Source organism: Strix aluco, chromosome 2, assembly GCF_031877795.1.
Source record: "Strix aluco isolate bStrAlu1 chromosome 2, bStrAlu1.hap1, whole genome shotgun sequence".
Taxonomy (NCBI): domain Eukaryota; kingdom Metazoa; phylum Chordata; class Aves; order Strigiformes; family Strigidae; genus Strix; species Strix aluco.
This window is the reverse complement of record NC_133932.1, coordinates 112,183,150-112,205,615: the sequence shown is the minus strand read 5'-3', so window position 1 is coordinate 112,205,615 and position 22,466 is coordinate 112,183,150. Positions and strand designations below refer to the sequence as shown.

The 22,466-nt window shown below is 34.4% G+C and overlaps 1 protein-coding gene across 9 annotated transcripts in view; it reads left to right on the top strand.

Annotated features, from left to right (window-relative positions):
* NBEA (neurobeachin) overlaps positions 1 to 22,466 on the top strand; it is a 514,689-nt gene that overhangs the window by 83,297 nt on the left and 408,926 nt on the right. For all 9 annotated transcript variants that reach the window (XM_074815844.1, XM_074815841.1, XM_074815846.1 and 6 more), the window contains exons 2-5: positions 8,386 to 8,617; positions 14,945 to 15,045; positions 15,301 to 15,396; positions 18,682 to 18,803. In XM_074815844.1, the coding sequence (XP_074671945.1) occupies positions 8,386 to 8,617; positions 14,945 to 15,045; positions 15,301 to 15,396; positions 18,682 to 18,803 (551 nt within the window). The remainder of the gene's footprint in view (positions 1 to 8,385; positions 8,618 to 14,944; positions 15,046 to 15,300; positions 15,397 to 18,681; positions 18,804 to 22,466) is intronic.

Here is a 22,466-nt window from a genome sequence, read left to right as displayed (position 1 = left end):
TAGTTGGGCTCATACTCTTAAGTCTGCTGTATCAGATTATGGTTTGTCACTGTGTAATTTACAGATTTCCCCTTCAGCACTTTCTTAAGTTCACTTATACAAGATTCATTAGAGTTTACTGAATTGAGCGGTGCTGCTCAGTGGGCAAAACTGTGTGAATTAAATTTGAGGACAGAAGCCAAAAGTTTTAAACCATGGTGGGTTGCTCCCAGCCAGCAAATAAGCACCCGCTACCTTAACTCCTTCCACATACACACCCCCCAGTGCAATGGGGGAAGGAATCAAAAGACCAAAAGCAAGCAAAACCTCATGGCTTGAGGTAAAGGCAATTTAATAAGTGTGTGTGTGTGTGTGTGTCTGTGAAACAAGTGATGCAAAGGCAATCACTTGCCACCTCCCACAGCAAACTGATGCCCATCCAGTCTTTGTACAACCCCTAGTTTGGAAAGACTATCCCACAGTGTTCTTACTGAGCATGATGGCATGGAATATCCCTTTGGTCAGTTGGGGTCAGCTGTCCTGGCTGTTCCCCTCCCAACCTGTTCCCACCCCCAGCATGCTTGCAGGGAGGGCAGAGGGAGAAATGGGCAGCCCTGGCACTGTGTGAGCACTGTTCAACAGTAGCTAAAAACCTTGGTGTGTTATCAGCACTGTTTTAGTCAGAAACATAAAACACAGCACCATATGGGCTGCCCTGAAGAAAATTAACTCCATCTCAGCCAGAGGCAGTACACAAACCTACAGGACTGCCCTCCTCCCCCAAAAGAAAATGTAAGACATTAAAGGTAAATCTTTCACTGAAAATTTTTAAGCTTGCCTAATAACAAGCTCATGCTTGAACGTACCAAAAGTGAAGCTGAACATGTTACTTCATTTGTATTTTCTCAGCAGGTATAAAAGACATTTAAATTATTTTCTTTTCTCAGAATACTTTAAAATTGTCAATAAACTTATTGGGTAGCATTCCCCCAGTGGCACACTGCTGTGTCCATACTATACATTTTTCAGGATAAAAATGTTTTTGAGGCTAAAATGAATGAAGGCTCCTTTAAAAGTGATATGGTAATGTGGAGAATTATGTGCTGTTTTAGTGATTCACGTGAGAATCAGTCTTTTTAGTGCTGTCATTTGCTTATAAACCATACTGTGAGCACACTGGGTAAGATTAATCTGACATAATTTTAGATGTGCATATCTGAACTAGTTGTCTTTTTATAGTCAGTGAAAAGTCCAGGGAAAGATTTATTTCATTCTAATGTCGCCTCTAAAACCAGTGAGGTTAATCACTTCCCAGAAGCACCTTTTACTTTCCATTTGTGGTAAAGAGAATATTGAAAATTACCCAGATACACATACCTGTAATTCAGATCTCTAAATAACTCCACTCAACAATTAAACATTTAAAAATAAAATAATTTTAAAAAAAGATGAATCTGTACAAGTTATAGAAAATATCTGCTTTAAGTTTTTGTTATCTGTGTTTTTCTCCATAATTATATGGATATATTTGGGTTAACAAGTGCATATGATCAACACACATACTGGTCCCTGAAAAGTTTAATTTATGTCATTTAGCATTCTAAACACTTTTACCTAAAGAAATCTTCATTCATGCAGGTGAAGGAGAATCTTCCTGAACACCTGAATTAATTGCTTAGAAAGTTAATGGTTTAGTTAATCACCAGAAAACAGTTACCTGTTTTTTTTTCTGCCTGGGTCCACCACAGCTTTTTCAGACTACCGTGTTTTAATGCTTGAATTGGAGCCCTGTCTTTATGATAGAAGCAGTAGCTCTGATTGGATGGATTTTGTCTGACTGGTGATTATGAAATCAATCCAAAGTTGTTTTGTAGAAAAGATGTTTCAGTTTGAACAAGAATTATTCATGAATGTTATGTGATGGCTTCAGTTATCAAGGGTAAAAAGTTTGCTCATTTTCTTTTTAAAACAACTAATTAATTTGGGATTTTAAGAGATTCTCATTCCTATCCCAGCTGGTTATTTCCAGCTCTTCCCCTGTGGAAATTTGTGCCAAAAGCCAAGTCAGCTGTTTTGCAATGCCTAGAAAGATACATGAACATGAGAGAGTGGAAGAAAATTAATAGTTTTGTTACCAAACTGCTTGCTTCCTATATTTACAAGGCAAGATTTTTTATTCTAATCATATATGTATATGTTTTAATCTGAAATGGTTCTCACAAACTAGTCCAAACCAGATGTCGTGTTGATTGTGATATGCCATCGTTTATTCTTGGCTTTAGAAAAGGTAGAGCAATTGTGACAGTAGTTAATTAGGAGAGGGAAAAAAAGAGTGCCTTGGTGCAGATCAGAACTGGATGTTGTTAGGGTTGTAGTAATTATACCATTGCGATAATTCAGTTTTTCAGTGGCACTGTCTGCCTGGTATTCTGGAATTTATATTTTTGATTTTTGTTTAAAAAAATGCAGATAGGAATCAAACTTGAAGGAACCTAGAAAGAAGTGTTTATTTAATAGTAATGAACAGCAAATTTGGATATTTAAATGTTTGAAGAATTTGGTTTATATAGTTCTAATACACTTTCTTTGATCAAGACAAATACATAAAATACAAGTCTGTTAATGTAGATAGGGAAAAAAGGGGTTACAACAAGGACCTTTGGTTTTGTTGTAGATAAGTACAATCAAATTTCAGTTTTATGATGGATAAATGTGGAACTGAAAAAATGTCTTTCCCTGCCCAAAAGTGTATAGAGATTAAATACAAGACAAGAAGTCGTAGATGGTTATAGATTATACCTTTTTCTCCTTGTACATATCCTTGTAATTAAGATGACATTTGAAGAAACCAAAAACTCTGCCAAAAAGTGTTCTTAACAATTAAAAGTAAATTCAGTTGTATGGGTTAGTAGTTCTTAAGACTGCGAATCAGAGAAGAAATAGAGAGAAATATGTGTAAAATATTAAAAATATTAAAAAATGTCCAGTTTAGGTACCATGAAACTTCTTCCTAAGTATGTGTGCAGAACATGGCAAAATAGACTATTCTCAGAACATGTTGATACTTCATCTATTTAGCAAAATAATTGCAAAGAAAAATGTTTTATTTGATCTTCCTGTAGTTCAGTTTTTCACATTTTATTGTTGTTACTGTGTTGTTCTTTCTTTAGCAGAGTGCATTCATGTTTTTCATTTAACCAAAAAAATACCAAATGCCTCTAAAATATCTTTTTGCATCTCATGCACTTCTTAAGATCCTTATGCTTGGCAGTCGTTTGGGGTTTTTTAATCACAGATGAAATTGGGTTGAAAAATCTTCATGTCTTCAGGTGGTTTTTTTTATAAAATCCTCCTAGAATAAGTTCTGACCTTGGCTTTCTTTGACTTTTTCACCATTCAGTAGCATTATCATCCTGATGTTCCATTTGACCGCCATCTTTCTTCTGTGTTCATTTGATGAATTTTCAAGTTGAGAAGCCATGTGTTATTGGAGAAAAGAAGCCTGAGGGGAAACTTCATTGCTCTCTAAAGCTTCTTGAGGAGGGGAAGTGAAGAGGGAGGTGCTGGTCTCTTCTCCCCGATATCCAGGGGACAGGACATGTGGGAATGGTTAAGAGCTGCACCAGGGGAGGTTTAGACTTGACATCAGGAAGCATTTCTTTACTGAGACGGTGGTCAAACACTGGAACAGGCTTCCTAGAGAGATGACCATACCTGTTAGTGTTTGAGAAGCATTTGGACAATGGCCTCAATAACATTTTTGGTCAGCCCTGAAGTGGTCAGGCAGTTGAACTAAATGATCATTGTAGGTCCCTTCCAACTGTAACTATTCCATTCTATTCCATTCTCTCTTCATTTCAATTCATTCTTCAGAACTTGTTTTGAAGAATCTGATCCTGAAAAATTCAGATTTTCACAAGTAAACAATTTGGTTCTAGATGTTCAGCCGCACATATTTCACTCTATTTCGAGAACTGATCTGAATATACTATCAGACATATGTAGACAACTTCTCTATTTTGGGGGAGTATTTGACATCTGTTCTAGAAGAAAAGGTTGTAAAAGAGCAGCCTAAGTTCTGCATAGATGTGGCAATTTAGGAAGAAACACTTTTATTGCGTAGCATAATGAATGGCCTAATCTTACTGAGCAATGTCCACAGTATTCAGAAAAATTGAGATTCTGAGTGGTGCAGCTACTTTTGAGGGTTGTGGTGTAGGTTAAGATAGGCTCTTGGAGCAATTTGCAAGGAGTGTCAACCTGTCATTGTAAACAACCTCAGAATAGGGAAGACAGCCTAATTTGCTTATAACTGCCAGTTCAGTATATCTTCAGGAGGAGTTGTTTGTTGGCCATATTCATCTGGCTTGGAACCATGATCTGATGTGATGTGCCTTACAGATGTGCTGTGAAAGATGCAGAATAGTTAAAAAGTGATACATGATCTTGACAAAGTACAAGCAATAATTCAGGATACTTAATCACAGTGAAAGCATTGTCTTCACTGAACATTAAATGTTCACTTGAAGAATGCAAAGTAAGACTGAGTGACATAAGAAAAAAGATTGTATTTCAGATCTATGATATGGAAAGAGCACTGATTTGTGGTATGGTATGTTGGTTCCTGTAAGGATTTCTATTTTAGTGTAAATATTGGACTCTAGCTGAAATTTATCTTACTACAGAAATCTTCCATATGTTATATTAAAAATAATTTACTTTATGACAGTATGGTTTAACTTTTTTTGTGTGGTATTGCATCCAGAATTTTACCCAAGTTATGAAGTTGCAAATTCATGACAAATTTTTACATTTGCCTATTGACAGTTTTTAATGTGGTGTAGTTGTTTAAAGTAGTACCCACAGGGACTCCAAGATCTCTTTTCTGGCTGATAATAGCAGATTTGACAGCCTGTCATTTTTTATATATGAGTAAAACTATAATAAAGTTGTATTACTTCACATTTACTAACTTTGAACTCATATGTTGTTGCCCAGCCACTTAATATCAAAGAAATCTTCCCAGCCTTCAGTATTTGGTGGTTTTTAAATGCATTTAATGATTTTTGGCGCTACAGCAAACTTTGTCCTTTCATTAGTATCCACACTTGTTACCAGCTCATATCACTGTGGTTCTCCACTGATAACCTCCCTCTGTTGTGAAGACTGACTGGTTATTCCTCTTTACCTACTGTCATTTGCTTGGGAAATACAGGTGCAGAAATGTTTTTTTCTGTAGTGAATGTTCTACTTCTTGGCTGAATTATATTTTACTTCTCTGTTTTAAAGCAGAGGAGGTTGCTTTGTATTAATTACTTCTTGAACACAATTTAACCATGGTCATTTATTTCTGTATACTCACTTCATTTTTGTTTAGATTTTCCTTGTCATCTTAGGCTTCTTTTTATCATGACTGTTAATATTTTTAGGATTTAAGATTTTTAGGACTGTTGATTTTTAGGATGACTACTTTAAAAAAGTAACCCTCCCCCCACCTTCTTAAATTTTTACCATCAATGTTAATTAGTTCATTACTTTGTTTCTTTTATTGAAGAAGTTGATTTTCATGATCATTGTTACTAGCTGAAATATGCTTAAATTGCAGTTAAGGGCAAATCAGGTACATTTTAATGTTTTCTTTTAATAATAAGCAGTCACTCTGATGAACTATAAATCTCTTGCGGTCAAATGGACAAATAAAATAATTGTAGTACCTACTGGATAGTCCATAGCCCACTAGAAGATTCTCCATAAACCCAATTTTATTAGCAGTTGGGATATTTTTTGATGCGGATTCGCTGAGATGTTTTATATAGAGACAGCTTGTTTTTAATAATACTGAAATATCCTATCACTTCAGACTGATACAGTGAGCTCTATTTCAGTCTTTTGAATGTTACATATTAGTATATTAATTTACATTAGCAAGAAAATATAGTTTGAATTATTTTAGTCTGTTTTAACCATTCTATGTTAATTTACATTAGCAAGAATTTTACAATGAATAGTGTATGAGAAAAGGGATTCAGTCTGTATTGAACCTCTGTATTCTGAGATATTACTAGTTTTTTCCTTGCTTTTAGGTCCAACTGTTACCAAAAACAAATGGTGGGATTCATCTCACCTAAATTAGGTATCTGAAAGTTGTATATTGAAATATTATCTTTGAATTGTTGAAGTTGGAATGGATCTCTGGAGGATCTCTGATCCAACCCTCCTGCACAAGCGGGGCCAACTGGAACCAGTTGTCCAGGTCTGTGTCCAGATGGCTTTTGAATGTATCCAAGGATGGAGACTCCACAGATACAATTTCTCATCCTAGATTTCCTACATGGAAAGAAATGGGAAAAAGTAGATACTTCCAGAAGGTCCTTCCTTTCATCTCAGGATAACAATATGAGAGTTTAATTGAATGTCTTCTACAGGTGCCTGGCTTACCTCTGTGTGTTTCTAAGATAATCTCAGTGAGGCTCGTCCAGGTGGAGAGATATCTGAAAAAACAACCCAGATTGCTGGTGAAGTGTGCACCAGTTACTGCCGTTTTCAGAAATAGAAACTCCACCTAGGTTTCTTGAAAAGTGTGGTGTTTTCCTCTGTAAAACTATTTCATGATTCTAAATAATGACCATAGAAATACTGTGCTTCTAATTTTGACAATTTTATTGCCTGTCTCTGGTAGGTAAACATCATGTGTTTACCAAATATGCAAATATATGATATGCAGTCACAAGTTCTAAGCCAAAATACTAATCATAATTATGATAATGATAATTATGTAATTAAATGTCTAAGGAGAACTGAGGAGGTAGTCATTTTATATATTTAGTATATTAGAAACTTTTATGTTAGAAAATTATAAATTGGTTATTAGCAATTAATTGATAGAGAAAAAGTAATTTGTAAGTGGATGAAAAGTATGAATTAGGGTAGAAGCCAAAGCAAGTCCTTGCTTAGTTGAATTAATGCTGTCTGAAGATTGGGTGTGAAAGAAGACTTTGAATATTTGGATAGGTTTAACCATCAAAAAAAAAAGTTTGCATAGTAGTTCAGCTTACTTCTTGTTTGGAGTTTAATCTGAAGGCAATACCAACTGCTTTTAAATAGGCTATGAAATAGCTTTCTATTAAAAGTGACTCTTGAAATTATACACTTATAATAGATTAATTTTTTAATATCTTCAATTTAAAACATGTTCTTACAATTTTAATTTTATAACTTCCTGAAACAAATAGAAAAGACTGTCTTAAAATTATTTTAGAATTAATTTATTCTGTTTGTTTGCCTTTCTGAATTAGGTAATATATTTGCAGTTATTGAAATTTAACAGTGGTGCTTTCAAAATTCTTCAAGGTTACTAGGGTAAAGTAGGATGCATAAGAGTCAGGCTTTGTTTCCTTCAGAATGGAAAATTGAAAGGGGATTGGATTTTTTGAACTAGGTTTCACATTCAGTTCAGCAAGGTGTTTTGAGTGCATCTTTTTTAAGTTACGCAAGTGACTGATTGAAATTGGTGAATTCCATTCCTTAAGATATACTTGGTCTTGACTGTATCTTTTGCAAATTTTTGCTAATTCTTTTTTTTCCCCCCTCCTAAAATGTGCCTGGTAGTTGTGCTATTTCATTGGAGCTCAGGACCTTGGATAGCATTTTGCAAGTATCTGGGTAGATAGAAGTCAGGCTGTACTCTCATCTGTGCTGCTGTTAAATCACTTTCCATCTGAGTACTTGTTCCTCTCCCAGTGCTGTCTCTCCCTTGCACCAGCAGTAGGTTTCCTTGGCCACATGATGAACTGCTCTGTGGTATAATTCAGCAAGTTTTCCGTGTTTGCGTTGGTCCACAGCAGATCACTGATTCTTTTTCTGAGCATGACTGCATGACTGTTTTGGTGGTACAATGGAAAGGGCAGTAAGGCCTTACAAACATGTCACTAAGGGCAAATGTTGGCTTATATCAGGAGAAAACATAGCTAAGTTATTATCAGTGTCTTTTTATTCCTGAATAGGCAAATTTCTCTTCAGGGAACTGTGGGAAAGCCTCAACTGCTTTTGAGCTTTTCAGTTTCCGCAGCTTCTGCACTACATCTCTCTGGGCCAGGCTGCCATTTCAATTACTTTATAGGAAGGAATATTTCAAATAACTTTTGATTCTATTTTATGAAAGTGTTGTATTCAGCACTGTCATAAAATTGAAGGTAGTATTTTATGATATTAGTGTGTATATTTTGTACAAGATATGTTTTGCATAGCATGATTGTTAATCTGCTGTCTTACAGATCATGGCTGTGAGTTTATCAAAATTACCTCTGTCATCATGCAAAAAATAGTCAGTGTTGGTCACAATAAAGGTATGAAAAACAGTAAACTATGTATTTCACATTGTAATGCTGCTCTTGTTTTCTTTTGTAGCTGGTTGGTGGCGAATTTGATCTAGAGATGAACTTTATAATCCAGGATGCAGAGAGCATTACGTGCATGTCAGAGCTTTTGGAGCACTGTGATGTAACGTGCCAAGCAGAAATCTGGAGTATGTTCACGGCAATTCTACGTAAAAGTGTCCGTAATTTACAGACTAGCACGGAAGTTGGTTTAATTGAACAGGTACTGCTGAAGATGAGTACTGTGGACGACATGATTGCAGGTATAAATTGCCAACTGATAAAATAATTATTGCATTCTTGGAACTGTCAGCATTTTGTGATTATGGAAGGGTTTGGGATGTCTTGGTTTTTACTTAAAGTGATATTTTGGTTAGTACTGCTATAGAGTCAGAAGTACTTTTTTATCAGTTTCAGAAAAATGACAAAAGTGTATTCTTAGTTTAAAATATGTGTAGATACATTGTTTAAAATAACTGCCTGTTAATTCATCTCAGAAGATAATGTTATCTGAGTGATAAAAAAAAGCAATTTTGAACATAATTAAGAACAGTACATGTTAGACTTCTTAACTGTCAAGGTAATATTTTAGTTTTTAAATACATTGATCATTTTGAATTATTCAGATGTTAGAATTGTTATTATGATCCACTTTAAACATAACCTACATTTGACAGCATATCAGAAATTATTCATAGCTTTAAATGCTGGACACTTGGATTATATTAAACAATCGTTTCATAATGTATAGCTGTGCTCCCTATAATATCTCTTCAGTTTTTATACCTGTGCTTTTTAATGTCCTATAATTTTTTACAGCATTAAAAAAATAACATACTTTGTTTGCTTACTGAAAATAAGTGATTATGTTGTTGCACAGCTAAGGTTTTCAGAGTACTTTTGAAGGAGTTTATGTTATTCCATCCTATGTCCTCTCAATAGTAGGGTACGGATTGTAATCCTGAATTACTTGGTTAGAGTAATTATGTTTAAAACACTTGAATCACATTTAAGTATGGCAGCTGAGAGCTACGTATCTACTCCTTACTTTTCTTGGGGAGAAACTTAAGCTAGTCAGTTTCTTTCAACTCAGTGTGAAAGGAGTTCTTAATTTTTATATAGTTTGGAGCTGATAGTAGGATGCTTAAATTGTGAGGCATTTTTGAAAGATTGAAGAGGTTTGTCTTCCATAATTGTAAGATTTTAGTTGATAATCTGATTCTTGACATATATAGGCTTTGTGGAACAGTAAACCAGCAAGGATTTCAGACCAGAAACAAGAGAAGCGTAACAGCTACATGAAAACTAGCTTATTCGGGAATGTTTTTGTCTTTGGCTTTTTTTTTCAGTATAAAAGTATCTGTAATATTATTTGAAAAAGCTGCATTCCGTATTTCAAAGCAAGTCTTAGCACACACCTTGTTGGTTAGAAATATATGTGTAAATGCTAAAACCAGAAGTGTGATGCTAAATATTGTACTGCGAGATTCAGACTGAAGTATAACAGATCAATAGCTTCATAAACCAGTGGTTTTCACCAAGTATGCTTTGTTTTGCAGGACTTGTAAATATGTCAGAATCGTATAAGTGCAAAGATACTGCTTTATTCCACTTTAAATATAAGATATTAGTTGATGAAAACATTTCTATCTTGAAGTTTTTCCGGGTTTCACTCATGGAAATAATGTGCTTGCATCAGTAGTCATACCGATAAAATTTGTCTGGTTTAGACTCCCCTAAATAATACTTCTGTATGTGGCATATATAACTGTAATGATGTCCCCATTAGAGAGAAATTTTTAAAAACGCTCCACTAATTGTAGAAATCAGAAATCAAGAGTATAGGATCTGAGCATCTGAGAGGAGCATCTGAGAATTGAAAAATCACTCTGAATTTACAACTATTAATATAGGCCAAGGGTAGTACGTTAATAAAAAAAATAACGGAGCTTCTACCCTATTAATTTTTTTCGAAGAGTGGTCACACAGTACTTCAGAAAGAGACCTTCTGCAGAAAAGACATCAGCAAGCTTGCTTTTGAGAGCACATATTTAATTTAAAAACAAAACTGAAAATTTGAATTCTGATGGCATTTTAGCTCTGCTATGTGTGTCAGATTATCTGAATAGTCTTCTGTATGTCATGAGCAGGGATTTGACAGAATGCTTTGTAGGGTCTTTCTTTCTCTGATAACTGTAAATAGATGAGATTGTGGGTTTTTTTGAGAATTTTTCTGACAAAGACATGGAAGCAACCAAATTCGTAATTTTGCTTTTATCTCTTGATTTCTGTGAGCACCTCACATCCCCTTTACAAATGGCAACAATGTTGGTAATAAGTCAGAAGTAGTAAATATGGTCATGTAATAACTAGTTCAGTGGTAGGCACCTGATGACAAAATCAGTGACAACTAATGCAGTATCTCTCTTCCCTAATCTGCTATGCAGATGTTGAGGTCATAATTGACACCAGATGACTGTAGAACTGTTTTGCCCCAGATATTTCTATGATCTTTCCAAACCCAGAGAATAAAGTAAGAAATTTTGTGGCAAAATGATTTTTAACATTCAGGGAAGATGTTTAGAACAAGAGCTGTGTTAGTGCTTATTCCTAATAAGTTAGTACCACTTTATTCCCAAAAGAGTTGCTAATACTCTGTCAGCCCAGTGTTTTGCAGTTGGCTTTTATCATCTGTAAAAGGTACAGCTTTTTGGGTTTTTTAGGGTTTTGGGGGAGTTGTTTGTTTGGTTTTAGGTCATCTCACTTGTTCCTTTGTGAAACACTGTGATTAGACCTAGATAAGGTTTAAATAGACAAGACAGACGTAATCTCTGTTTTATGTTCTGGCAGCACACTTTCAGGAGCAGTCTCAGTCTGAAGCCACTCTTCTCTGGTTTTATGAAAGTAAGACAACAGCAAAAAAACATGTACCCAATCTTTTGGAGTGAGAACTTGTCTGTCTGTTTAGATGAAGACTATCAGATTCATGAGGCTTCTCAGCACTTTAAATATCTTCTTGAGATTTTACAGATTCTGTGGTCAAGAATAAAAGCTTAATCACCTTGAAAGTCTCAGTTGCAATCCAAATGGGGTCGTTGCCACTTGTATTCTAATTTGCTTTCCAGAAGCACCACCTGTCAGAAGTCATCTTTGTACTGTGATAGTCTGTTATACTAAGATAGGGGATGGTGAGCCATTTTATCAATGGTTAAGGCGGAAAGATTACTGAGGTAATTGCATAGGTGATTGGCACTTTTGTTTTTTAACAGCTGCACAGGATCTTCCTTGAGGGATTCGCTTTTTACAGTTCTCTATTTCCAGGTGATGAGTAGTGAAGCAGATCATCTGCTCTGAGGCAGTCTTTGGGCTAGTGTGTCTGTGGTACCTTCAGAGAAGTCTGAATGCTGGATGAGAGAGTAGCCTGAACTCATACAGAGTGGATATGTGTCCCTTGAGCCCCATTTTATTTCCTGCAGTTCTGTTGTGATGCTGTAGGTAATTGTTCTAAAATTGCTGGAGCTGAATTCTTAAGCACTGAAACAGTTCCTAGTTTTTAAGCAAAAATGTTAGGTTTTGACTGCTCTGTCATTAATGGGCTGTTAACAAGCATTTATCTTTCAACTGGTTCCATAAAACTGCAAAATAATCACATTCTCTATTGCCAACCTATAGAAATTAATTTACTTCACCAACAGAGTTAAAATTCACAATTTCATGGCTGTCTGTTATTAAAAGGTTAAGGAGTCATGAGGGTAGTTTTCCATAAGTTGCATTTCCAATGCTGTTTAATATGTCTTCTAAAGTTAATGCCATACAATTCATTTTGATAGGTGCTCATGGTTACTTGAAAGACAGGCAGGCTCTTTTATCATTGTATTTTCGTATTCTATGACTGAATTAAACATTCATTCAAGGTTTCTGGTTAATTTATAGATCATATATAAACTGCTTAGTATGAAAGTAGTCAGAAGCTGCCATTAACAGAAATAAAATCTGTTGCATTCTGTGCATTTTAGAAATGCATTAAATATGAGAAATAATGCCTGTTTTCTTCTTCTCCACTTACTATTATTTTACACAATCATGTTTCTGAAATGAGGTCATAGATACCAGTTATATATATATATGATCTTATTTAATATAAAAAAATGAAGTAAAAATTAAAAAAACCTAATTGTAGTATGTTTTGTGACCTTTGTCCATTTATAGATGAGTGAATTATTAGGATTTATAAACCAGATGTGGACTCTTTTATATGAGATTTCTAATAACTATGAATAAAGCTATGTAATAGAGTACAGTTCTTTTTAAGTCTTGTTAGATTGAAACAAGAAGCAAACTTTCTTTAGAGGTGTTTACAGCAATATTTTTAAGTAGCATTAAGTGCTTCAGCTTCCACAGATGTTCTTTGCTTTGTCGTTACTTGTTACCTACTGAGCTTCGATCTTTCAGGTCTTTGTTTTACCCAGAGTAACATTGTTAGGGAGCTTACATTTTTTTCTCTCCATCGATGTTTTATTCATTATTTATAAATATGTATTTCCAATGTCTGTGGGTTATCAACATCTCCAGTAGAAATAAGAAATTTTCTGTGCCATAAGGTAGTACAGGGCTATAACAGTGAAACAAAGCAGCACATGTTCTGTAATTTTAAAAACCTGCCAATCATTTCTGTGTTTGACCATATTAATTTTTACTTTTGTCATCTAGGTTAGAAGTTGGGTTTTTTTAATGATGTTCTGGTTTTCACCAAACAGCTTTGCTTCTACGCAACACTTTTTAATGGAAGCAAAATTTGAAGTAGCTGGATCTAAAAAGCAAGTTAAGAATGCAAAATAAGAATTGGGAAATTGTCAGGCAAGGATTGGTATTCACTTGTGTTGATTTCCATTTCTGAGTTTTCAGTGTGTTACTGTTCTCAATTTCTAATCACGTACAATATGTGCAATCACTGCCAGCTTCACATTGCAGGCTGGAGACTGTACAGTGAAGGGGACAGATGCTCGTAGGTACCAGAGGAGGAGCTGAGTCATAGAATTCACCTTCATAAAAGAATAGGGGGTGTAGTTTTCTTAGCTTTCTTTTGATTTCCCTTAAGAAATTCTGTTACAAATATAATGTGGCACTAATTTTAAAGGGAAGATTAAATAAATCCTTCCTTTAAAGAAAGGGAAAAAAAGTCTATACTTGAACATTAGGAATATATTCAGATCTTATGGTGAAAATGTCTGCAGGATACAGTGTTTTTCTTTTGCCTTTCCTGACATGCAGTTTCACTCACTGAACAGCTTACTATGTCTCCTGTAAATTAAATGATATTTCATTCATCGCACATGCCTTTTGCTTACTGAGGACCAGAGGTTGGTTTCATAGTGGAACAAGTTGAATTGATATTGATGGTTTTACTCAAAAACACATACATAAGGGATTTGCAGAGAGAAAATTTGGTTTAAAACAAAATATCAATGTGAAATGTCCTTGAAAAGGGTGGAAGCTTTTTAAGACTACTCTTTGTCAGCACCTTCAAGAGTCATCCTTTCACTAATGAACAAGAAAAACACGTAGTCTTCTGTAGCAAATCAGATGTAAGCTTATTCATGTTTTCTACAACTTTTATGGGGAGAATTTTCTGATTGTTGAGCAGATTGAAAAAGTTTGTTAATGCTGGTTCTCTTGTGTCATAGCTTTTTTGTTTTGGAAATTCTGTATTTCACTGCTTTATTTCTGAATTAAATTTCATATGCCACGTCTGTGAAGATAAGCAAATTGTTTTTCCCCTGCTAGAGGAAGTAGTAATTCCTAGTAGTGTGCTTTATTCCAGAAGAAAGTGTGGAGTCCATCATCCCACAAGCTGACAAATTCTTAAAGTGAAATTCTGTGTTATAAAGATCCAAGCACTAGCAGTAAATTTAAACCTGATATTCTCTGAGAGGCAGGCTATTTCATGTCATTACTTTAAAAGTTTATGGATTTTGAGATGTTTTAATGAAAGCTGTATTACATAAATTCATTAGCAATTTTGATCACTTCTTTTAATTGTTTTCTCACTGTGGTTTTTTTGTGGGGTTTTGCTTGTGGGTTTTGTTTTTTTTTTTCCCCCCTGACCTTTCGTTCTGGTAAAAATTGGAAGCATTATTACTGTAGCAAAACTGTGGGAACCATACAAATTCTCAGTATAGTGTGCTGTGCTTAAGTTGAAGAATAATGTCAAGCATCTTTTAGGTCAGAAGTTTTTGAAAAATGCTAACTTCAGAGGAATGAAGAAACCCTTATCCCAAAAGTATGTAACAAAAAGGAGCAAACTGTTCATAATGTATGATGAATTGTGAAATGGGAAGAACTAATTCTTCGTAAATTTAACAGACACGTTGTTCAAAGTGTGATGCAAAATATAAAACTGCATATGTAAATTTATTTCTGAAAATAACTAAACCAACTTGAATATGAAAACCTTTGTAAAATATTTAAGGCAACTGAGTTTGATTTTTAGAATTTGTGAATACACTTACTTTTAAAGGTATTAACTTTTTCAGCTTTTTTGTCAAAACAATGAAATTCAGAGTTCAGAATAACTTTATTTTCCTTTGAAGATCTTCTAGTTGATATGTTGGGGGTTCTTGCCAGCTACAGCATCACTGTCAAAGAGTTGAAGCTTTTGTTCAGCATGCTTCGAGGCGAAAATGGAATCTGGGTAAGCTGTGATCAGATAAAGCATTAAGTGTCATTCCATTAGAGCCTGAAGTTAACATAAATTGTCTCCTGGGACTTATAAACTTGAATTTTATTTTTTTTTTCATGTTGATTGAACATATGTTTATGAAGTATTTTTACTAACTACTTTAGAGTTAATTTGCTATGTTGTTTGAAAACAGTCCAGTTTCCGTTGTAGCCTAGAGAGTACAAAAATGGTTGTATTGACTTTTGTGCAATTTTCTTGTTTTCACAGCCAAGACATGCGGTTAAACTATTATCAGTCCTTAATCAGATGCCACAGAGACATGGGCCTGATACCTTTTTCAACTTCCCAGGCTGTAGTGCTGCAGTAAGTTTTCAACCAAAAAAAATACAACTTGTGGAACAAATAAATTGCTCCTCATTTGCATTTCCTTTCATTTGGTTTTGGAAATTCTTGAAGAGGAAACGAGAGGGGGAAATACATGCTTGAGTAGTCTAGACCTTGCCTTCCATAGGGTTGCAAGGTTAATTGTAGTGTTGAGAAGTTGCACTTGTGAGGATGCAATGACAAATAGCAGATTTTTATCTGGGGAAGTTATCATAAAAGTGAAACCTGAAAATTCCAATGAACAGTTTTATTTTATTTCAATAATGTAATTGCTATGTAAAGCAGAGGCTTGAGAAAAATACAGGGATGAGCTCGTCCATGTAATCACAGTTTACAGTGGCAACTTCGTCATAAGTTTTATTATCTTTTTTTTTTTTTTTTGACTGAGCTCCATCAGCTGTTTCCCTCAAGGCAGTGATTTAAATGGAGTCTTCTTTTGGCTTTACTTCTTGAGATAACTTATGACAATGAAACTGTATTCCATTCTAAACTTTCTCGAATACATATTGTCTCTTCTATTCACTGAATGTATGTTCAGAAAAAACCTACAAATAAATTCAAATATTGTATACAGATTTATACATTATTAAGGCAGTAAATACAAATGCTTAAAAATGAGAAATCCAGATATGAGGTTCAGTTTCATTCTGGTATGGAATGGTACATGCTTATGGTAGAGCTTGGAATCTTTTAAGGGGAAATAATCCTGAGAAGCCTGTCTTTTCATGCCAGGGCATGAAGGGTCTTAGGAGCTTCTCTTGGGCTGTTCTACTTGTATTTCCTCAATAGCACTAATAGTTTTCTTCAAGCATAAACCACTGCCTTGTGTTCTGTGTGAATACAGCTGGTGTGGCAGATTGCATCAGGGAAATAAACTGGCTTAAAAATCACTGGTTTTCACCTGAGTTATTTTTTGCTAGATCACTTCCTTGATCTTGTTTCATATTCAGCTGCACAGACGGATGTGTCAGCAAAATGCATAGGGCATATTGTGTAAGGAATTAATTACTGAGTTTTGAAAGAGAGAGTTTCATTTGCTACTGCTAAATTAAAACCAGTTAACCTCTCTTGAAAGTACATGCAGCAGCAAGACAGCTGTTGCAGAATATGAATGTCTATAATAGCACATACTACTTTGACATTTCTGGGCTTCAGAGGCAAACCCTGATGAAATGGCTCTCTTAAATATAATTTTGTATCAGAGCTTCAAAAAACGTTTTTCAGGGGAAAAATTTCAAATATTCCTCCCTGTCCAAAGAGGTGCATCAGTTACAGGAGCATGAAGTTTCTTGATTGAAATGCACAATAGGCATTTCTCTTTCCTTGGTTAGGATCTTGTTCCACATGCCACTCATCATTGACTGTGCACCTGTAAATCAAGAAATATGAGTTTCAAATTTGCATTTCTTGAGTAGTGCATGTTGGATTACAGTATGAAGTTCTGGAGAGAGGTCACCCTCTGAAGTGGACTAAGGGTGATTACTTACAAAATGACCTATACAATGAAGTACTTCAGTAGAAGAAAGAGACTGGATAAGAGTTTACTAGCACTGATTTCAGGTTTTCAGGTGTGATGCACAGTGATGACATCAGACAGAGAAACAGCATAATGTTTATTTGGCATGATAAGTATCAGTTTGGCCCTCTTTAAAGTTGGGTGCATGCTCCTTGTATAAGCAAGATTTCAGTGGTAGCATGAAGTAGCCAAGAGTCTACTGAACCAGTCTGCTGATCTGCTGGTGAGCGCTGCTTTGCTATCCTAACTGAAGGGCTCTGCCCATATCTGTGTTATGTTGCTGCCAGTCTGTATAAGTAGCACATTAGTCACTTCCTTAGGAGGATGCCTTGTGGTGGTACTATTCCCGGGTGTTCCTGTTTGTCATCAAACGGCTCTTTTCCTGTTTCAGGCAGGGAACTCCCTCTCAGGAGGCAGGAGTGATATCCCAAAGGAGTTCCTTAAAACGTTTAGTACTGAGAAGTTAGGCTTCAGCAGAATTGGTGTTATTTCTTTTGCCTAGTCAAATACTAGCATAATCTGAGCACACTGCTGTATCTAATTGTAAAATTTACTATGAGTTCCCTATCGTTCTTAATAAACTGTTTCTCTGCTCTTAAAACTCTTTCAGCAATTGCCTTGCTAATACCATCAGTGCATGGATTCATTAACTAGTCTTTATTATTTTAAAGTGTAGTAAGAGTTTAAATTATCTTACTGAAACTGAAAAATATCAATTAGATACACTTAGAAATAACATCCTATTGTTATTTATAAAGTTATTTTCTTCAGCTTTGCATTAATATACAACTTATTTCAAGTAGTAGTATTAAAGGCTATTATTCCTTAACTACTTTTGTGTAAAATATTCTATATTTCGTCTGATGGAGGGAGAAGGAATTTTTTGTAATCAGTAATCTCTACAGTAATTTCTAAATTATTACAAACATTTAATTTCTTAAATTTTTTTAATTACTTAATTTTGTGTGTAGTTCTCCTACTGAGGAGAAAAATTGTTTTATCTCTAAGTGGTATCATAGAAAACACTTACTTTGTAAGTGACCTCTGAAGTTCATCTTGTCTAATTTCCTCCCTAAAGAGTACCTAACTTCAAAGTTAGATCAGGTATTCAGGGTCAGGGGTAGAGTTCTCTGAAGCCTCTTAATCAGTCAGCCCATAAAAATAAAATATTGAAAAATAATTTTTTTTTTCCCAGGGCATGGCTTACTATTAATGTATTTAACTGAGAATGGGTTTAAAATTTTCAGTCTCTTACCTTACTAAGTGTTCACAGGAAAAAAACATGATAGCTCTTAAATCTCAGAGAACAACCTTTTTTATATTGTAGTTTTAACAGTGAATCTCTATTGTACTATCTGTTGAGATTAATTTGTTCTTAATGTTTAAGACTATTGATGAGATGAATACTTACTGAAAGCTGAATTTATAGTTTAATTTCTGCAGAAGTAATTTTTCTACTTTTTTCTCTTGATATTGCCCATTCACAAATTTAATTTCATGTCCTCTATTGGTAGAATTTATGTAGTTAAAAATTAAAGTATTTTAAAATAGATGGAATATTAATGCATTTGGTCAAAAAATATTTGAAGGGGTTTTTTTTAATATTCTTCTTTAATACTTGAAAGTTAAAGCAGATCTGCAGATCTAGAACGACAGGATTTTAGAAAGCTATTACCTTTAGCAATACTTCTTGAAAAATTCACTTTTTGACTTTGTTTCCTTTTTCTTTTTTGTTTTTTTCATTACAGGCAATTGCATTGCCTCCTATTGCTAAGTGGCCTTATCAAAATGGGTTTACTCTTAACACCTGGTTTCGGATGGATCCGCTAAACAATATCAATGTAGATAAGGATAAACCCTATCTCTATTGGTAAGTAACTTAAATCACTGCAGTTACACTTCATTTTGGCTTCCTAATAACAGTTAATCTTTCTCATTGTTTTTAGTTTCTGACATGTTTTTTTTCCCCCAATTATCTGCAGATTTTAATGGCTGCTTACTGTCTACAAACACTTACAAAATCAAACGTCCTTTTTGCTTTGCAATTTACAAATCCATGGATGGAAGACATATGCCTTGTTGATAAACCATGGAATCTATTGTGGTGGTTTCTTTAGGAATTTTAAATATTAAAAATTATTAATCTTTTAATAATTAAATTTTTTAATATTTAAAATTTATTAAATATTTATTAAAATATTTAAATTTAAAATTACATGATTTCATAGAGCTATAAACGGAGAATGTTGTCATATTTTCTGTTTGGTGTTTGAGTTTCTTATCTGATGTCAGTACTACAAAACAAATCTATTCTACTCCAGAGCATACTGTCTGCACATTAGCTAGAGGTAATAGAAAGTAGATCTGTGAATATAAAAATGGCTCACTGATCACCAGTTCCCAAAAACAGAAGCTATATTTCATAATACATTAATTGCAGGAGAGACAATTTTAGTTTGCTTATGTTTGCTGTTGTGATAAAAATAGAAATAATATTTATTGCTGTCCTCTGATATGTAGAGATTATGTTATAATAGTAAAAATGTTTATTCTATTGGCCAATGATGAAAAAAGTTTTTTCACTTCAGAAATTGATTATGTATCTGCTCAAGTATAGTTGTCTTAGCTGAAGAAAAAAAGGAATAGGGAAAATAAGGAACCTTCTGTTGTGTCAGAACATGCTGGTATTTTCTTCAGCCCTTGTTCATTGTTTATCTATTTGCTATTTAGTAGACTTACCTTTTCTCATACTCTTAGACTGTATATCAGTTGTGCAGACAGATGAGGATTGGATATTAGCAAGATCTATGAAGTTTTATCAGCTCAGGAAAACAGCAGTAGCACAAGGAGGAACGTAACCAAAAGTAATGCTTCTCACTTCATAGTCATTCCTGGTAGTTTAAAGAGCAGAAGATTTTAGTAGTCAGCTGAGGAGAGGACCAGTAGATGTAGTCTCAGAAAGGTACTTGTACTATCAGTACATAAAAATCTTACTGTGCATTTACTTGGAAAATCAAAATAATTCATACTTTTTATGGAAGAAATATCTGATTAAAAATAATTTAGGTTTATTCTGAAGAAAATTTTCCCTAAATTACCATCTGGGATAATGCTTTTCCATGTGTCCATTTTCTGCTAAGTCATATAGTTATTCTACCATGGAGATTTTTTCAAGCTGTTGGCTATAGCTATGTTTATTAGTGTGACCTATATTTTATTTATATTTTCAGTCTATCAAGGACAGTAAAAAATACAATTATAGGACTGAACATGCATACAGAAATTTAACATGATAGTTTGTTTCTCAGCCAGAATGTATGTTTCAGAATTGGTAACTTTAGGTGGTGTATTTGATTTGAGAATTTATTACTGCCTCAGAGCAAGAAAAGTATACTCCAAAGTTGTACAGCCCATGATGTATGCTGCTTTTCTTATGGTTAAGTAGTGTAGAAAGACCTTTAGTCTGAGTGATAAATATGATTCTTTCTGATTCTAATATAATGCAGAAGCATCAATGGCATTAGTTTAGAATAACTTCAGATGTTTGATTTTTTTTTTTTGTACATATTTTTTGCCGTGATGTAGTTCTGATGTTTATTATGATGTGATTACAATTCTTATTGAATTCTAAGATTTTTGAGTATACTTTTTAACATATGTTCTGCACTGAAATAGTTTAAAATCCTTCATGTGTTAAGCTTTCCTGAATATTTATGGATACTTCATATTTGTGTCAGAGGGAGTTTACTTCTGGTTCCATTTTTAAGTATATTGATTTAGACCTTTTCTCTAGCCTGTATTCGCTTTGCTATAAAGAAGTGGTATAGCTTAGAATAACTGCCACGTATTCTCAGACATCTGTCTTTAATAAACAGATTTTTCCTTGATTAGTTTGTTTTTGAACATGTCAATGAAAGAACCCCACAAAGCTGCCCTTCGAGTTACCAAAGAAACCTGAGTTTCTTCCTTCAAAAGAATTCTAGGTTTCACCTTAATATTATACTCTATAAAGAATATTTTTTTAATAAGCATACTTCTTATTAGCTACAATTGTAACAATTCTGTGTTTGCTTAGAAGACGTCCACTGACAGTATGATTTACCTATAGTAAGTAACTTAATATAGTAATATAGTATCTGTTTATTAGCTTGATTAAAATAAAGAGTCTAGCAGAGTAAGAAAACTTTTTTTTCTTTGAGTTTATCTTTCCCCATGGTTGATGTGTGCTTTTCTTCGTTTTCAGGTTTTTTCTGTTTTCATAACCCAGAACATACCAAAATAATGTCTTTTTATATTTTGTCATTGCCGCTTGCAAACATGGAGAGAAAGTATAGCCCCCAAACATATGGAGTTTCAACTCTCTTATTGTAGTGCATAAAGGACAACCTCTCTAGTAAGCATAGGTATTTTCCTGGATGCACAGACTCTTCAAGTAATCTTTGAGCATTTCTATGCTGAATGAATGACTTGTTATCTCACACACAGACACCTGCGTGCACAAATCTTTAATTATAGTCAAGTGTCTCATTTTCTTACGTTACCCCTTGTTATGGAATATATGTAAAAGGAGAGTATTTATCAAGAGTGGGAAATAAAACTTCTGTGACTAACAAGGTGGAACATTGCAAATGCTTCCTGTGAGCCACAGAAAGAAGTCAGTCTTACAGAAGTCAAATGCCAAAATTGAGTTTGTGTAAATGTAATGTGCATGTAATACACATAAGAGAAACTGAATATGCCAACCTCTGAAGGAAATTAGGAGTCAGCTTGTCATTTTTATATAGCAGCTTAAACGAAGCCATAATAATTAAAAACAAGAAAAATATTCAAACTAAATCATCCATCTAAACTTCTTCACGCAGATTTTGGACTTTGCCACATGAAAGGTTGAGTCACACACAACCACCACCAAGAGGACGATACCAAAGATTTATTTTCTTTCAGTGTGCTTTTTGGGCCTGTAATATCTTTTCCTGTTCAACTAGGTGAAAAATGTGTCATATAAATTAACTCTTTCTTCATAGTTTCTTCTTAAGTCATCTGTCTTTTAAACAATCTTTATTTTAAAAGCAATAACTGAGTAGCATGCACAACTTCAAAGAGGACTCTGATTTGAAGCAGAGGTGCTGAAAACAATGTCAGCTAGAACAGGTTCCTGAGGACCTTCTCCAGTCAGGTTTTTGAATATCTTCACAAATGGAGACATCGCAACCTCACTGGGAAACCTGTACCAGTCTTTGACAACCTTCACAATGAAAAAGTTTATCAGTTTCAGTTTGTGTTCATTGCGTCTTGTCCTTTCAGTGGATATCACAGAGGAGTCTCTGGCTTAGTCTTCTTTACTCTCTACCCATCAGCTATTTATACACGTCTTTTCTTCTCCAGGCTAAACAGTCCCATATCTCAGCCGCTTCTCATGTGTCAGATGCTTTGATCATTCAGTCCTGTGCTGGACTCAGTCTGGTATGTCCATGTCTTCCTTGTACTGTGCAGCCCAGAACTGGACACAACAATCCAGATGTGGTCTCTGCGG